Raw genomic sequence first — 18,331 nt, 5'->3', positions numbered from 1 at the left:
TTTCTGGTTTCTGCCACTCTTCGGGTTTACCGAGATACCAGACAGGGATACCCCTTGTTGTCTTTGCTTTTCGCTCTCATGATGGAGCCTCTGGCCATTCCCTTGCAGATGGAGGGCCATGACTGGGGCATACCCCTGGCGGACAGGACCCACTCCTTATTACTGTATGCTTATGACCTATTGATATACCTCTGTGACATCACCTTGGATCCTTGATTCGAGGCACCCTGACAAAGTTTATTGCAGCCGCATGACTGACTGAACTGGGAGAAATTGGCCATATACACTCTAAAACCGGCCCAACTTGAACTACTCATGTACCTGGGTGACAATTCATCGCTGGCAGGGAACTGCACTCTGCTACCTGGGGATCTGTTTATACCACACACCACTAGACCTCTACGAAGGTTTAGAAATGGGGTCTCTAGTTGGCAGTGATTTGCACCCTGTCCAAGAAGGGACCCTCACTGTAGTCAGGGTAAGGGAGTCACACAGCTAAGATAACCCATGCTCGTCCCTTGGTAGCTTGGCACGAGCAGCCTGGTTTATCTCAGAGGCAATATGCAAGGTATTTGTACAGACACACAATAACATTGTGATAACACTACAAAAGGACTACACACTAGTTTAGAAAAATAGTTAATATTTGAGTAAAACAAGACCAAAATGACAACAAAAAAAAAGAAGACAAGATATCACTTTTTAAAGGCTTAAGCAAGTCTTAATCCATAAGAAATAATGGATGCATCTCTTTAGCACAAAGTATCTGGGATGTGTCAAAATCAAAGACGATGTGGGCCACAGGGGAGGTGAGGCACCGGAAAAGCAAAGCAATGCATTGGTTCCTCACTGCGCAGGGGAGGGGATGAGTCGATTCTTTCCTCATAGGTGAGATGATGCCTCGGTTCCTTACTGGCAGGGGAGTTGATGCATTGATTCTTTTCTCACAAGAAAGACGATGCGTTGATTTCCGTAGAAGCAGTCTTGGTTACTTACTGCTGTGTGGGGTTAATGTGAAATTGGTGCCCAGAGACAAGGTGTGGAAAATCCAGATGCGCTCCATTGATGGGACCACAGTGAAACAGGTGCTGTGTTGATTCTGCAGCTGGAAGACACATGCATCGATTCTCCAGCTGCGGGGCAGGTGCTGTGTCGATTTCTCCGGTGCGGCATATTGATGTGTGGATTTTCTTTTTTAGATCACTATCTTGCACTTCCAATGGCCCAGGGACTGCAGTTGACACCACTTGGCAAGTCAGGACGCTCAGCAGAAGCTTCAAGGTAATGAATCTGCAACTAGAATATTGCTCTACCAGATAATTTGTTACCGAAGGTAAGTAACTTGTTTATCTGATAGAGACTTTTAGTTGCAGATTTCTTAACCGAGAATAGATACCCAAGCAATACCATCCCAGGAGGTGGGTCTGCGAACCAAGATCATACTAGGAAGTCCTGCAGGACCGAATGGGCAAAGTACCATCCCTTCAGAACAGACTTTCCAGGCAGTAGTGCTTTGTAAATGTGTGTAAGGATGCCCACATAGCCCCCTGGCAGATGTACAGGACTGGAACTCCACGTGCTAACACAGTGCTTGCAGCTGTTGCTCTGGTAGAATGAGCACACAAGCCCTCCCGGACAATGTGTAGCACATTTTAATGCAGAGAATCACCCACCTAAAGATGGTACTCTTTTGCACTGCCCAACTTTTCTTCACACCCACATAACCCACAAAGAGTTTATTGTCCACCTGGAACTCTTTTGTACGATCAAAATAGAACACCAACACTCTTCCTTAGAAGGATGTGGGGGCGTGTAAACTATAGGCAAGGTGACTGATTGGCCTACATGAAAGGGCATGGCCACTTTAGACAGAAAAGAAGCCCTAGTATGAAGCACCACCTTGTCAGGATGGATGGAGATGAAAGGGGGCTTTGTAGAAAAAGCCTGCAGCTCACTCACTCTGTGGGCAGAAGTGATAGCTATGAGGAAGACAGTTTTCAAAGTAAGCAGGTGAAATGGGCAGTTGTGAAGTGGCTCAAACAGAATGCATATTAAATAGGTAAGAACTAAGTTCCATCCCACTGGGGCATTATGAACGGGGAAGAGATGGATAAGGCTCTTAAAAAATCGTCCAACAATGGGAGATTTAAATAGGGAGTGCTGGTCAGAGAATCGAAGGAAAGCCGGGATGGCAGAAAAATAACTCTTCACGGTGCCTGGAGCAGAGCCCTGCTGGGCCAATGAAAGATCAAACAAAAGAACCTCAGAAAGAGGGACAGAGAGGGGTATCAACAGACTTGATGGTACACCATGCCACAAATTTGTTCCAACGACAGGCGTATACTGTTTTGGTGCAGGGACGCCAAGATGAAGTTATAGGCTTCAGGCGGAAGGTCAAAAGCTGTCAACTGCCGCAGCTCAATCTCCACGCAAGAAGGCGGAGACTGGAGACGTTTGGGTGGAGATTCGCCCCCGCTGCGGCGACAGATGATCCTCCCGAAGAGGAAGTCTGAGGGGAGGTTCGATGGCCATGTTCAAAAGCTTGGGATATCATACTCTTCATGCCCAGTCGAGAGCCACAAGAATGACTTGAGCCTAGTCATTCTTGATGATCTTCAGAACTCTGGCCAGAAGTGGTATAGGCGGAAAGGCGCATAGGAGGCCTGAGTTCCACTCGAGACAAAAATCATCACTGAGTGAGTGCCGCCTTAGAAACTCCAACGCGCAAAACAGCTGACATTGCGCATTCTCTACGGAGGCGAGCAGATCTAACCAAGGCACCCCCACTGCTGAAAGAGACCTACCCTCCAGATGGAGACGCAATTCATGATCGACCAGGCATTGACTGCTAAGTTCCTCCATTCTGACATTCAGAGAGCCCTCCAGACGGTGAACCAGCAGGGATTTGCCCTGATGTTCCAGCCATGTCCAGAGGCAGAGAGACCCCTGACAAAGGGTCAACGACCGCTCCCTGCCCCCTTTTTGTTGCAGTACCACATGTGAGTGGTGTTGTCCGTGAACACCTGCACCACTTTCCCTTTGCGAGAGGGAAGGAATGCTTTCAATGCTAGTCTGATTGCCCCAAGCTCCAAAAAGTTTATATGGAGCTAAGACTCCCCCAGAGACCAGACGTCACTGATCTCCACCTCTCCCATGTAGCCGCCCCATCCCAGGAGTTATGCATCTGTTACTACAATTGCATCTGGTTGGGGACAGGAGAGGGATCTGCCTCTGACCCAATCGCAGTTCAAAAGTCACCACTGCTGATCTGTGTGGCAGATCTTGCACAGTCTCTTCCGAGATCTGGACCATGTCAGAGAGATTTCCCAGATGCTACGCCCACTGGAACTTACGGTTCCACTGCAGAGCCAGCATATGCCATGTGGCTTGTGTCACCATCAGCCTCAGAGTCCTTCTCACCAAAATCCAGGATAGTGGCTGAAATATCGGTATCATAGCACAAATATCCTGGACTGCCACTCAAGAGGATAGGACCAAAACTCACTGTGTACAGAACAGCTCAGATGAAAGGTAGCGTCTGAGAGGGAGTCCGGTGCGACTACGGCACGTTTATAGTGAACGCCAGTGAATGCAGGAGGTCCGCCATACTCTGGAGGTGGGAGACAACAGTCTGGGGTGGCCTCGCCTTCAACAGCCAGTCAGGGAGGTAGGGAAAGACTGAAACCCATAACATGTGCAGATGAGCTGCAACCACCACCATCATTTTGGTGAACACCCGAGGTGCTCTGTTAAGACCAAAAGGGAGCATGAGGAATTGAAAATACTCGTGACCTACCACAAACCGCAAGTAATGTCTATGGGCAGGCAGGACGGGAATATAGAAATAAGCATCATGGAAGTTCAACGCTACCATCCGGTCTCCTGGGCAGACAGGACCTGAGCCAGAGTGAGCATTTTTAAATTCTCCTTCCTGAAGAAGGGACTGAGGGACCGGAGGTTGAGGAGAGGGTGGAGGCCCTTGTCCTTTTGGGGCACCAGAAAGCAGTGTGATTAACAACTATGACCTACTTCTGGCACAGGGACCCCCTCTATGGCCAGTAACCTCCTCGTGGAGATGTGCCATGCGATCCCCCCATCATCCGATCGTAGGATGGTGGCATGACGGGAAGGGTAGTCTTGAAGAGGAGGGATAAGCTCCTTCTGACTATTTGCAAAACCCACCTGTCTGACTTGATGGTATTCCAGCAGGGCAGGTGATGGCAAGTCCAGCCACCAACTGGTCCCTGGTGGGAAAACACCAGACTAGGAAGATTTAGAGGCTGCAGCTGATGGGGACGGGGGCAACTGACTGGTTAGACTGCTGGCTCGCTGATCCACACGGAGCTGGATTCACCTCTCTGGTCACGCATAGGTCAAGCAGGATGCGCTGGGGCTGTTGGGGAACGGATGTGGTTGGGCGCCCTTTATGTAGCCAGAAAAGGGGTGAAAAGCAGACTGAGGGGTAAGGGGCAGCAGCGAGGCCAAGGGACCGGGCCATAGCCCAGGACTCCTTAAAGCACTCAAGCACAGAGTCTGCTTTGTCCCAGAAGAAACAGGTGCCATCAAAGTGCATGTCCATCAGTGTAGATTGGACATCCCATGAAAAGCCAGATGTCCGCAACCAGGTGTAGTGCCTCAGGGCCACCATCGAAGCAACCCATGTGCCCAGAGAGTTGGTCGTATCCAGCCCACATCTGATTGTGGACTTGAATGCATCTCTCCCATCAGCATCAGCCTGGGAAAGAATGGCCCGGGCCTCTTCTGGGACCTGTGGCAGCACTTGTGCGACCGTGTCCCAATAAAATATGGGTGTAACAGCCTAAAAGGCATGAGGTGTTCACGGACTGCAATGCCAGGCTGGAGGAAGAAAACAACTTCTTCTCAAGGTGGTCCAGTCTCTGATTCCCTATCTAGAGGAGCGGAAGGAAACACACCATGGGACGTTGAGGCTTTTATGACCAAGCTCTTGGGGTGGGATGTTGGGTCAGGAAAGCCCGTTTGTTAGGTGCTGGCCTATTGCGGCAGGCTATTGTCCTATTAAAAGGAACCCCCAAGCTGCGTTAGGACCAGGTCCCCAGCAGGCAATCCGTGAGGGCTTCATCGAATGGCAAAAGGGGTTCTGATGTGGAAACCCCAGGCTGGAGCACATCTGTCAGGAGATTGGTCCTGGCACCCACTGAAGGCAGCTCGAGACCCAAGACCTCAGCTCTCTCCACACCACCATGGAGTAGGAAAGCCACCTCCTCTGTAGCCATGGTAGGGCGAAAAAGCATTCCAGCATCAGGGAGGTATACAGACCGCTGGCTTCACCAAGTTCCTGAGCCCAGTCCATAGGGTCTTCAAACTGGAATTCTAGAGTCTAGCGACTCCTCCATACTCTCACCAAATCCATACCCAGAAGATTAATGGTCAGAAATCCGATCTAGGGACCAACGTTCCTGCTGAAGTCAGAATCTATGTCAAGCGGCGCCGCTCTGGCTCCATGTCGGAGTCGTCGATGAGTATAGGATAGATGCCACCCGCATGCCCAGGCGACATAAGGAGCGTTGACGCAGGAACCATCATCGGTGAAGGGCGCAAAGGTACAACCAACGCCAGACCGGATCTGGAAGCGGATCCCTGGGTGCCCCTAGGAGCAGAGGCCAAAGCTACTGGCACCGTACTTGAAGGGGCATCTTCCAACCCTGCAGGGCCTGAAGGCTACCTGACAGGGCCGGACTGCCCAAAGATGAGGTGCATGGCCTCATATATTTCCTTTAATTGGGCAGGTGGGAAACTCGGGGAGGCGAGGAGCAGACCCAGAAACAGGCTCCAAAGACGGAGGCCCAGAGCGAGGTGAAGTTGAAGAACGCTTGTGCTTCTTTGACTTCTTTTTGTGCTTACCGGAATAATCTGATGATTTCGATTGGGACGAGGAGGAGTAGTGATGGCTCCACGAGTAGTCTCTGGATTGAGACGGAGCCAGATGCCGGGCCGCAAATAGCTTTAGGGACTGCTCCCTCAAAGCATTTTTGTTCATGGCCTGGCAGTCAGAGCACGACTTTGGGTTGTGGTCATGCTCCAAGTCCCACAGACACACCAAGTGCAGATCCATCACAGACATCATGCAGTGACAGGAGTCGCAGGGCTTGAAGTCGGTCTTCCGTGACGACATCGCGATGCACAAGAAGTAAAAAAGAATTGACAAAAAGTTGAAAGGCCAGTCAAAAAGTGACTGTAAGGGTAGCTCTCTCTGGATCTACGCATAGGCTGGCGTGGAAAGAAAAGAGCTGACATCAGTGCGCCGGGGTGGCGCCTATATATGACCCAAGACATCATATCCGGCGACCACGATGCCAACGACAGACACAGTCGAAAGACGCCACCTAACGACGCGCAAGGGTACTACTCTAAGAAAAATCTCCAGATCCAGACTGATACCTGGGAGAAATTCTAAAGTAAGGAATCTGCAACAAGAAGTCTCTATCTGTTAAGGGCTTGTAACTCGGAGCCTTGCAATCAAAAATTTAATATGTATTTCAGATCACAATAACGTACTATGGTGGCAGATATAAAAAGTGCAAAAGATGCAGAGAACAAAGTGCTAGGTAGACTATTGACTTGTGGATTACTAACTCACAATTGGATATTATTTATAACCCCACCTTTTAATGTCTTTCTTCGAGTGCTGTTGTAAACTGTACAACTCCTTGCACTTTTTTGTGCACCATGTTCACTGCTTCATTTAGGTAAATCAAAAATACAGAGTGGAACAAGGATTATAGGGCAGCAGGTATGTCATGCTTGAGCAGATCATGTAATGACTAGAATAAGCAGGGACATGTTTCATGCCAGAGTTGAGAATGCCACGGTTGAGGGAATGTTTAACCACAGGGTAAATGTAGTCACAGTACAGGAGGGATATTTGTTTTTCTTCCTTGCCAATCACTCCCCTAATGCTGTCCTTCTCTGCTATAAGGCTGGGAGAGAAGATATGAAAGGATATAAAAGATTTTTTTTTTAAATAAACATTTTTGCAATGAGTAGAGTTCCAAGAGGGTGGAAGAATACAACATCTTGGCTTTGGGAATATAAATAATGCAACTGTGCAACTGTCTGTCGTGTTGAAGAGAGGTCTTAAAGACAGAGTGTCTGGAAATGAGGGACTTGTAGTCAGACAGGGAGATCTCTCATGACACTTATCCACTGTGGTCAGTACAGTGTGCCCAATAACAAACATACTGTGCTCAGTGATGATCTCTGCAAACCTAAAAATTATACCAGTGTGCCCAGTAAAAAACTCATTGTCTTTAATTGTGCTTCCAAAATTAACCACAGTATTCCTAGCACAGCTCAAGTTTTCTCAGTATCCAGTTTTCAAATGGCTGCCCCCAGAGTTCCCATCGTGACGCAATGTTCACAAAGCGTACCCCAGTGTGATTGGTGCTACCTCTAGTTTTCACTCTCATAATATTAGTGTTCCCTAGGCTGTCCCCAGAGGCACTTGAATAACCATCCATGAGCAGAATCAATATGTCCCGGAAGCCTGTGTCTGCAACTGGCTGAGAAGCATTCTATTAAGACATTTAATATTGCAGCAGCTTGGGACTGGAGTAAATGTTTCTTACCTTTCAGAAACTCTGGAAATATCTGGTCCATAAGAAGGTGTGTCTGTTTTACCGTCTCCCACACCCGATCAATCGGCACTGAGGGGCAAAGAAAATAAAGTCTGAGAAAGCTGGTACAGAACATCAGAACAGAGGGGAGGAACAGCATCCTGGCCTCTCCCGTGATCATGCAGCATCCACTCCAGGAACCGCATCCTCAAGCATCTTAGCTAACAGCAAAACATGCATATCTGAAGTAGAGCCTACATAGCTCTTCAATCAGCTCTTTCAGATATTGCAACAAGGTCTTTTGTCAACTGTCAGTAAATAAGATTAAAAGAATAAGTGATAGCTTTCAAACTCTCCCTATTAAGGTACTAAGCCTCTGTTGACACAGAAACAAACATGTTTTGAAGATGTGTAGGATCTTAATGGTCAAGGAAGTGTGTAAGTGTGATGTGTTCTGAAAAAATGCTTTGAAGAGTGTAGGGAAATGCCTCTTTTTGCATTTCACCCCCATGTTTTTTTAACTGATTCTGCTGGTTTTTCGACTCAGGGTGCACAGAGGCCTGTTAACCAGACCCCAGTGCCTGTGTCCTGACCCTAAAGTTTATGTTGAATTGGCTGTACCCAATTGGAAATGACTAACTTAACTGTAAGTCCCTAGTAAGTCATATCCTGGTACTCAGGGCATTTGAGTTAGGGGGGACCCCAGGGCTGAAGGTTCCCCAAGTTAAATGAGCCCCCCAGTCAACCACTGCAGACTCGGAGAGCAGCCCCCGCACTGCTAGCCCGACTTTGCCATCACTCCCCCAGTACATGTGTATAAGTCACCCCTTTGGCAAGCCTACAGTCCTATAGGCAGGGTAGAACAGACAACACAGAAAGGACATGTACTGGCAGTAAAATACACAAAACTACAGTATTTACTGTGGAAAGACTTGGTTGCCTACTTGGCAAGTACAGGTTTATGAGCCAACATCTCAGCTAGGCTAATGCGTGCACGGTGCGACCAAAGTAGGCATGCCAAGGTATCAAATAACTTGTTACATTAAGCCCGACTTGTATCTCAAGTTCAAATTAATTTAACATGTTGCAGTGTGCAGCTTTAGCAAAGCTGCCACTTTGTTGTCTTTAAAACTCCTGTGCCATCCCGGGCACACATGGAGCAGGCTCCACAAGACAGTTTTCTGGCCTCCTAGAGAACAATTAGGGACTGCAAGCCAGGGAGGTTTCACCTTCCTCCTGCCGGAAGCCACCTAGGTGTTAGCCCCAAAAGGAAGGCTTCAATGGTGAATCAGCCTTTAAAGGGCAGATGTGTAGCACAGGGGGGCTGCCTTATTGAGGTAGACAGATTGACAAAGGAGGCAGAAATAGAAAACCAATTGCCAAACCTCAGGGGTGGGCCAGTGTGGTCTGTACACCAGGAGATGCATCTCATCAGCTTGAGAGTGGGCAGAATGGCGCATCCTGGGATAGCCACACTTACCAGGAAGGAGGGAACCTGGTAGCATATTGGCTACCAACCCCATCCTGCCCTGAAAGTACTTTCTGAGCATAAGACAGGGACCCTTGGCACAAAGACCTCAGATCTTGACCAACTTTGAAGAAGAGCTGAAGGAGGACTGACTTGCTGCACTGAAGGACTAGCAAAGAAAGACTGCACCGGAGAGGGCTGCACCTGCTGCACCTGGTGGCTAGCGAAGAATAGGGACCGTGCCTGCATGTCCTACTCAGGCAGAAGCTTTCGCCAGAGCACAGTCAAGCCAAGAGAACTCCAAGCGCCAGCTGACTGACCTCCTGTTCACAGCAACAGGGACACAACAGTTGAAGAAGTCTGCTGAGGCAAGTTGGTAGCCCGAACTCCTCAAACTGCTACCACCGCCGCTGTGCAGCAGCAAAGACCAAAAGCTGCAGCAAAGAGTTGCACACAAATTGGCTGACCCAAAGAGTGCGGTCAGAGAGTTGCTGGGACCCTCAGAAGGCGAGTTATCGACTGAGGAAGGATTGGCCTGTGACCGCGAAAGCGGGCGACTAGTAGTCCAGTAGTGACTGGACTTCGTGGTATGTCAACCCTGTAAACAGGACAGTTTTTAAGAGTCCAGTTCGTTGACTTTGCCAAGACTTGTTCGCAGTTCCGTGAAGTTGCATTTATCACAGCAATGTAAAATCTAAATTTCTGGAGCCCCCTGGTGCATCTTTTTCATCCTAGTGTCTAAATTCTTTTAAAAAAATACATTAAAATTTTATAAATTTGTGTTGGATTTCGTGAGTGTTGTGCCGATTTCTTCTTCAATTGTTTTGGTGCTGTTTAGAAGCCTGTTTAGTTCCTCTGTGTAAGCCTTGCTGCTCAGTGCCACAGCTACACAGGGCTGAGCTGAAGGATCAACAGATGAAACCTAGAGAGGTTGGTAAGGCATTACATGTTGAGGCTGCACTACCACTATAAAACACTCCGTTTCCTCAGAAACAGTCTTAGGCTTTGGTGTGCCAATATATAATGGAAACCACTTCATTATTACTGGATCAGTGGTGTAATACTGAAGGTGCTAGGGTTAGTTCTCAAAGTTCTTGTACTTACTTTTTCCTCCCAAGAGTATTCTTCAGATTGGCAGCATGGAGAAGCTTTATATCTTGCATACAATCTGGTGACTACATTGTAACAGGAGTTAAAAGGGTGAAGTTTTGCCTTCCCTGAAAGGGTATTTCATACCTGAACTACACAGTGACCCTGCATATGACACTGTGTTTATGAGCACATGTACATTTTACAGGAATCCTTGCCGTCCTATTATTGGCTCTGTGGTCATTTAACTAATGAGTCACAAGCACAGCACTACAGCAAGGAAGCAAGAGCCATTATGGCAAGTAGTATGAACATTGGCAGTGATGGCTCTCATGGATTTGAGCACATGTACTGCTATACCTGAGGTTTAAAGAACTAATGTGATGAGCCTGAAGAGGGGGAAGGGGACCACATAATGAAAAAGGGTGCATCAGTCCAAAACCCTCCATGCAGTGGACTCTGGTGAGATACTAACACCAAACAATGTCCAATAAAGTGAAGAAAACACTGTGCAATTTGAAACTTCTCTGTCCAGGGACATTCCAGGATTATCACTCAGACCTACTCAACTATTTCTTGCCAGACTAAGAACGCCAATGTTGGACTGGAGCCAAATTAAGGACTTCTTAATAAATTATAATTATTGCCAAGGATGACATCTGATGCGTATAAAAAAGCCATATTCCTGCATTATTGTGATCCTGAAGAACTCACAAGAGAGAGAGAGAAAGATTGTAATTTGAAGGAGCAAATTAACTAAATAGTTGTGAGAAGGGAGCAGTGTCGCAGTGCATATTACATTGAGCTATATTCCTAAAAAAAGGTGAAGGAACGGGCTAACACTTAGAACACCTACTGCTAGTTGAATCCATAAAGCTTTTTAGGAAGAGTGTACCAGAGAATAGAAACTGATGCACACAAACAGAGGGAGTACAAATAAGGGCTGTGGGTTAAAGAAGGTGCAGGTTACAGGAAGCCCCAGCTTTTTTAAGGAACCCAGAACTAAATGGGATACATGCCAAATGATCAAGGGAGAAAAGAAAGGGAATCTTATTTGTTCTGATGATGCCCATAAAGTGAGTAAAATTATAGGAATTTAATACGTTTTTTTTTGTTTTTTTTTAAGTAGTGAGGACAAAACAGGAATGTTATAGAAGTATTCTTTAAGACGCTACTGTTAATGGAGGTTGTGCCCACATACAGTACATCAGAAGGAAATGCCAAGTGTATGAACTGCCAGATCATGATCTTTTTACACATATGCATAAAAAATAAGAAATGCAACATGGAAGTATGGAGGGTAGAAAAGAAAAGCAATAGGTGTAACTTTTTACTGGATATCAAAGGAAATGAAATGCTGGAAAAAAGATCTGAGTGTGTGATGTAGGAGAATGTTTCTTACTCAGTAGACATCTGTTCATGGCATCTAGTGATGTAGATTCACATCATGTGCATGCTCCTCCTGACAAGTGTTGAGCCCGGATGAATGCAAGTTGATTTCTTCAAAGAAGTCTTTAGAGCCACGAGGTACTTGTAATTCTCCTCTTGATGGTAAGGCGCAGGGTCGTCAACTCTGTGGTTGGATTGTTTTCCCTCTGTGGGGTTTGGAGAAGGCAAAAAAAACTGTGGTGTCACTTCTAAAGGGCTTAGTCCTATCAATGTAGTACATGGAGGCATTCTTAACATCCAAAGTATGGAAAGGCCGATCCGCAACAGATTCAGGTTGTGGGGGTTAAAAACAGGGCGTTCTAAGATTGGTTAAGGTGGAACTAAAAGACCGCCTTAGGGAGGAACTTAGGGCAGGTGCAGAGGACAACCCTATCCCTATGGATCTGGGAACAAGGTTCTTCGAAGGTTAATGGGTGAAGCTCTCTAACATGCCTGAGTGAAGTGATGGCAACCAGAAATGCCACCTTCCAAGACAGAAACTGAAGGAAGCAGGAATGGAGGGGTTCAAATGGCGTACTTATAAGTCTTGTCATGACAATGTTGAGGTTTCAGGTGGGGGTTGGTGGAATCCAAGGAGGAATAACACTTTTAACCCTCCATGAAAGCCCTGATGACTGGAATTCTGAGAAGCACAATGTGCTGTCTGTTCTGAAGATAGGCGGCCACAGCAGCTAAGTGTACCTGTATAGAAGTGAAGAGCAAACCCAATACCTTCAAGTGAAGTAGGTAATAGACAACAGCCTGCATTTTGGCTGCTAGAGAGTTGATGCGGTTTGACTGGTTGTAGTACACAAATCTTTTCCACTTGGCAGCATAATAGGCATGGGTGGTAAGCCTGCGTGCCCCCTTGAGAATGGTTATAAAGTCAGGTGGAAGATGTAGGTATCCAAAATCTAGGACCTCATGAACCAGACTGCAAGATTGAGAGACCTGGGGTCCGGGTGCCTGATTTCTCCATGGTTCGGCGTGAGATGGCCATGCCTGGTGGGTATCCTCTGTTGTAGGACCAGTGATATTTCAAGCAGAGTAGTGAACCAGGACTAGCAAGCCCACGTGGGAGCCGCTAGAATAAGGGTAAGAGACATTTGCAGAAACCTCAGAACCACAAAGGGAAGTAGCAGGAGAGGAAGAAAAGCATAGGAAAATATCCCTGATCAACTCATCCATAGTACATTGTTTCTGTGGGTGTGGAAACCTGAAGGTGAAGCTTGGACATTTGGAGTTTTCTGCCATGGCGAATAGGTCCATCTCTGGGAAGCCCCATCAGCAGAAGTACTGGAGGAGGACATGTGGGTGGAGTTCCCACTCGTGGACATGTTGAAGCATCCTGTTGAGGAGGTCACCCCCTGAAAGTACTCTGCTAGCAGATGAATCTTGTTCCAGAGAGCCCACAGCCAAATGCTCTGGGCTAGGTGAGAGCTGGGGAGCGGCCACTACCGGAGGCACTTGGTGAACACTGTTGGCGCAGTGGTGACTCCAAAGGGAATAGCCTTGAATTGGTAATGATGATCGCGGGCTACAAACCTGAGGTACGAGCGATGTGCCAGATGGATTGGAATGTGAAAATAGCCATCCTTTAAGTCCACAAAGGCCATGAACTCGCCTTGTTGTGGTAGCAGGATGACATCCTGAAGAGTAACCATGTGGAAATGCTCTAGAATGTATTCGTTTAGGGGCCTGAGGTCCAGAATTGGTCTGAGGGACCCATCTTTTTGGGGGATTAGGAAGTAGAGAGTGTATACCCCGCATCCTGTTGTTGAATGGGGACAGGGTCTATGGCTGCGTTGAAAAGGAGGGCTTGAACCTCTTCCCTGAGTACTTTTGATGTTGTGGAGATAGTTTGTGTTAGCAAGGTGGAATGGTGAAAGATGTAGAAGTGAGCTCCAGACATTAACCATACTGGATAATATCCAACACCCTCTGATCAGAAGTAAAATCTGCCAAGCAGGAAAGAACCTTTGGAGCCAGCCTCCCACAGTCGGGGGTGGAAGAGATAAATCAGGTTTTGTGGTTGTGGCAGCTCCTTTGAGACAGCCACTATTCCCTCTGCCTTTGGAGTTGTTACCCCTGTAGAAACCTCTGACGTAGCCCCGGGGAGTGGAGTGCTGGGTCTGCTGATGCTGGTAGGACGTGTCATCATCTGGGGAGGTGGACTTCAAGCCTACGCGCAAAAGAGTGCAGCAAAAGGAACCGCTATTAACAGGCATTTGAAGGGCACCCATAGCCTTCACCTTCTCTGTATCCTTTTTTATTTTTTCCAACAACTGGTGACAGAGAGTCTTCTTGGAGCAAAAGGAACGGCAGGCTTCACAGGTGACCTCAATGTGATCTGGAGACAAACAAATTATAGACCTAATGGAAATCAGCCTGAGGGTACTTTTGCATCACCCTTAAGACATGGTGGAGAGATGCAAAACGGAGGAAAGGAGGCTCCGAAGGGGGAAGACCCACATCAGCCAAAGTCAGCTAAAAAAATCAAGACGAGAAAGAAAAGAAAAACACATTCAATATAATACCGATGGAGGAACCATGGCGACCAAACAGAGCACCGTGACTGTGTTGAACCGGAGCACAAGAGCACACATCCAAATCCGATGGCAGAAAGAAAGCGATCGAACAATGGAGTCTATGACCATGCACATGACCAGTCGTCACAGAACTGCGAGAATCTCAAGACATCTTCAAAGAAAAACAACTTGCACATATCCGGGACCATCACTAGATGGTGGCAATATGTACAGCATGTGTGGGTCTACAGCCTCGTATGCCTTTAACATAAGGGCTGTCAACAGAAATAGAGTAACTGACACACTTTTCTGAGAAGACACAGAGAGAGACGTTTTCAAATCATTGTGCAAGGAACAAAGTCCCACAGATATGCAGATAGTTACATTTAGATGTCCATACATGTTAAACTACTGGCACAAAATTTTGTGTCAAAGGGAAGAGAGCCAAGTCAGGCATTACTCATAGCAAGAAGTGACTGTGTTAGACTATGGGTGGGAGGGGGGGAGGATTAAATTGGGGTTAGGCGTGGGGAGGAATCAAGGATAAGGTTAGATCACCATAGTACAGAGGCTTAGTGATGGGAGTGATAATTGATCGCTCTAGTGGTGACAGTGTGGCATTGGAGCTCCCTGCAGAGTTCAGTGGCACAACAGACAAGCTCAAGAGTTTCCTTCACCAGATTAAAGTAAAGACAAACTGATATACTATAAGTGATGAAGACTTGTGGTTAATTACGTTTGTGGTATGCAGTGATGCAGTGATTGAGGGGTTCCAGTTATTAGAAATAAGTGTTTTTTTAATGATAAAACCAAATAAGTGTAAATAGTCATTCAACTTTGTTAAAAAAAAATACAACAATCCTACTATGCCATAATACATCATCTTATCAGACTGATGAAAAAAAGTCTACTACAGTATAGAATAAAAAAAAGGTGTATTGTAGTGCGTGGGTGCTATCAACTGATGTACTCCTGGCCTTAATGGTTGCAAACACGTTTGTTTGCAGGCAATATCAAAATATTATGGATGCATGACTACCTATTCCTACTAAAAATGCACCATTGAATCGTGTGATTTACACAAAAATATGTACCTATTACTTATGACATCTGGACTTCAATTATCAAGGCGCACAATGTATAAATATATTTCATTTCAATAAATTGTATGGTTTAGTTTACCTGTTCTTAAAAACTAATGTTTTTAAACATTCAACTGGATGGTTCAGAGCTTGTACTGTAATCTTTGGGCAGTCAGTGTAGAAGACACGTGCCTTAGAGAGAGGCCTTACGTTTGATTCTGCGTGAGAACGAGTATCAACCACAGGCCAATTTTTGCTAACAAGAATGGACAGAGGAGCCACAGAGACATGAAAGCACACCTGAGCATCAGACAGCCAAGAGTGGACAAACGGGTACTGAGAGTTTCTCTGGAGTTTGAGTCCTCTACAGCCAACTAAATAACAAAAAGACTAACAATACTAATACTATTAAGACCACGGCTACTAATAATAACATACTTATGTTCTGTAAAAGGGAAAGTGCAGTGAAACGTCTTACCTGTCACAGGCTTGAGCAGGGAAATGCATGCAGTGTGTGTAGTTAGCGTACTACTGTGCATGGTGATTGCGTGTAATAAGTGAAGTGTGTGGTGCCTAATAGGTGTACTTTTTGAGTGTTGAGGGTGTTATGATGCATGTATTTGTGTGTCTCCCAATGTCACCCCAGATTAAATTTTGCTTTTATTTCTTCTAACCTCATGTTCTGTCTCACATACGAGAACCTTCCTCTGTAGCTCTTGCAATGTCCCTCGTTTTTATTACCTATGTAAAGCTCTAGCTTACCTTCAAAGGCTTTATTCTGTATTGCTTTGAGTGTGCTGACTTGCACTCTGTACTGCTCAAGCTCACTGTGGAGAACCGTGTTCAGAAGCTCCACATGCACACAGGCCTGGATCATGTCCAGAGTCCCAGCCACTTCATGGAGGGCAACACAGGCAGTCTCTGGAAAGATAAAAGAGAAAAAAAGCTGAGGCAAATAAGAGTTGGCGGTCTGTCACTCATACCACATGCTGGACTCCTCAAGCTCGCTGCACGCTCTAGTATTGATCTAATCCATCCTCTCCACTACAAGCCTCCCAAATCCAACTACATCCATCACTTACCACATAGGCTGACACACCCAGAGACTCAACTACACAATCAAATGTAACCCCAAAATTGCACCCATGCTGTCTCACCCACATTCTTTTGCAGTTTTAACTTAGTCTCTACAGTAAGGTCTTACCTGCATCTCGGTTCCAGGTCAGAAGATAATTTTTCTTGTTCCTATCTTGAGCCCTTTCCAAGTCTGACGTTCTAGTACAGGAAGAAAGAGATGTGGGCGGACAGACAATGTTAGTGAGTCACAAGGATGCACCCCCTGTTAAAGTGTATTTCAATGACATTTTAGACCAGCCCTTCTAAAATGTCTAAAAGTGCTACTTAATCATTTTTTTATAAATAAGTGCATCAGAGATGTGAGAGCACCAAATCAAGATCACCACCCATCTCCACATCAAAATCTCAGAAAGACCCTCTGATCAGCTCACACTTCTGAGTTGCGACAACGCAGAGGCACTTTAATTGCCAATCCACACTTTTACAAGCCTTCCCTACTGCAATCACTCAGACTAAAAGGGTTCACCAGGCCGAATGTTAATCAGTGATAATCGAAGACAGCAGACTTTAAAGTTGCAGCAGCAATGGAAGGTTATTTACAAAGATCCAAAAGCGAACTGCAAACAATAAAAACACTGCTAATACAACCTTTTCTTGTCATTTGAGGGCAGACACTAATGAGGGCTTAATATCCTTAATCAAAGGGTTGCAGAAGAAACCTCTCACTCCTCTTCCTAAGCCAAGCTGGGAAGTTTTCAAATAATGCAGAACACACAGACATAACATTCAGCCCATCCGGAACCCTATGCCAAAAGAGCTACAAATATGTCTGCTATTGTAAAATACAGCAACACACAGCGCACTCACCTCGTCACCAGCATGTGTAGCGGAGCACCCAGTTTTACATTAAGCCTTCGGTATAACACTACAAAAAGAAGGAGAGTAGGTTAGCAGCAACCAAACACTGGATATAAACACTGCTGCAGATTTGGTCCCACAATTGTGTAAACATTTCCTCAATATTAACCCGCCTGATGTTAGGGGATTCAGTTCAGTTCTTCTCTTCTGTGTGGACATGTCTGGAGCACACGGCAATGAATGCCTGTTCTGAGCTATATCAGTGCTATTTCAGAGCAATGGCAAATATGACATACAGTATAACAGAAATTGAGGTGTGTTTGGGGTTATGTGTGAGAAAACATGCAGTACTGCTTTGTCGTGCTTTGGAAGCAGTAGAGGGTGGTGTGCTATGTAACTTAAAGGAAAGACGGTGCTCAGGGAGCCACTCTATGCCTTAAATTCTACTGAGCAGCCTCATGTATCCCTCCACAACACCGGCCCAACATACCTCAACGAAAGAGTGAACTTTCACACTCCCACCTGCAACCTCCGATCAGCCAACACCGCCCTAGCCACAGTCCCTCGCATCCAACGCACCACCACAGGAGGCAGGTCCTTCTCCTACCTCGCCCCCAAAACCTGGAACTCCCTCCCCACCAACCTCCACAAAACCAAAGACCTCCTGCTCTTCAGAAAAAACCCCAAAACATGGTTGTTCGAACAGTGACCCTCCAACCCCTCCCCCCACCCCCAAGCACCTTGAGACCCTCACGGGTGAGTAGCGTGCTTTATACATTCTTTGATTGATTGATTGATGGTGTCTGCCTGGGCTCCAAGAGGATGATAGAGGATGTGTATGTTTGTAGGTGACATTTGTATAGTGTAAACCTAGTCAAAAGGCAGTGGAGCACTGTACAGGTAAACGGCAAAGATACAGACTACAAATGATTAGAGAGTTTGCTGGGCTGTTGGTTGTTGCTGCATTATGGACTAATAAGGAGACTGACTGCTGTCTGGCTATAGGTCAAACTACCAAGTGGTCAAGGAAGCTTTCCCACTCTTACACCACTCTGAGTAGTGTTCCAAAATTCAGAGAGGGTATACTGTGCCACCAAGGAGTGTGTTGGTCATCGAGCTTAACATGTTTTTGGTAGATAGCCAAAACCCAGTTTTCATTCCCTACACTCAAGTGTGACTGATGTAGTATTCTGTCATTAGCCTTCA

At 46.3% G+C, this 18,331-nt stretch overlaps 1 protein-coding gene across 2 annotated transcripts in view; it reads right to left on the bottom strand.

Moving 5' to 3' along the window:
- Positions 1-18,331, bottom strand: part of RUSF1 (RUS family member 1) — a 140,288-nt gene that overhangs the window by 20,140 nt on the left and 101,817 nt on the right. For both annotated transcript variants that reach the window (XM_069244398.1, XM_069244399.1), the window contains exons 11-14: positions 17,135-17,192; positions 16,395-16,465; positions 15,953-16,111; positions 7,608-7,685 (exon numbers count right to left, since the gene is read on the bottom strand). In XM_069244398.1, the coding sequence (XP_069100499.1) occupies positions 7,608-7,685; positions 15,953-16,111; positions 16,395-16,465; positions 17,135-17,192 (366 nt within the window). The remainder of the gene's footprint in view (positions 1-7,607; positions 7,686-15,952; positions 16,112-16,394; positions 16,466-17,134; positions 17,193-18,331) is intronic.

This window comes from Pleurodeles waltl, chromosome 7, assembly GCF_031143425.1.
Source record: "Pleurodeles waltl isolate 20211129_DDA chromosome 7, aPleWal1.hap1.20221129, whole genome shotgun sequence".
Lineage (NCBI taxonomy): Eukaryota > Metazoa > Chordata > Amphibia > Caudata > Salamandridae > Pleurodeles > Pleurodeles waltl.
The sequence above is the reverse complement of the archived record's forward strand: the minus strand, read 5'-3'. Positions and strand labels throughout refer to the sequence as shown.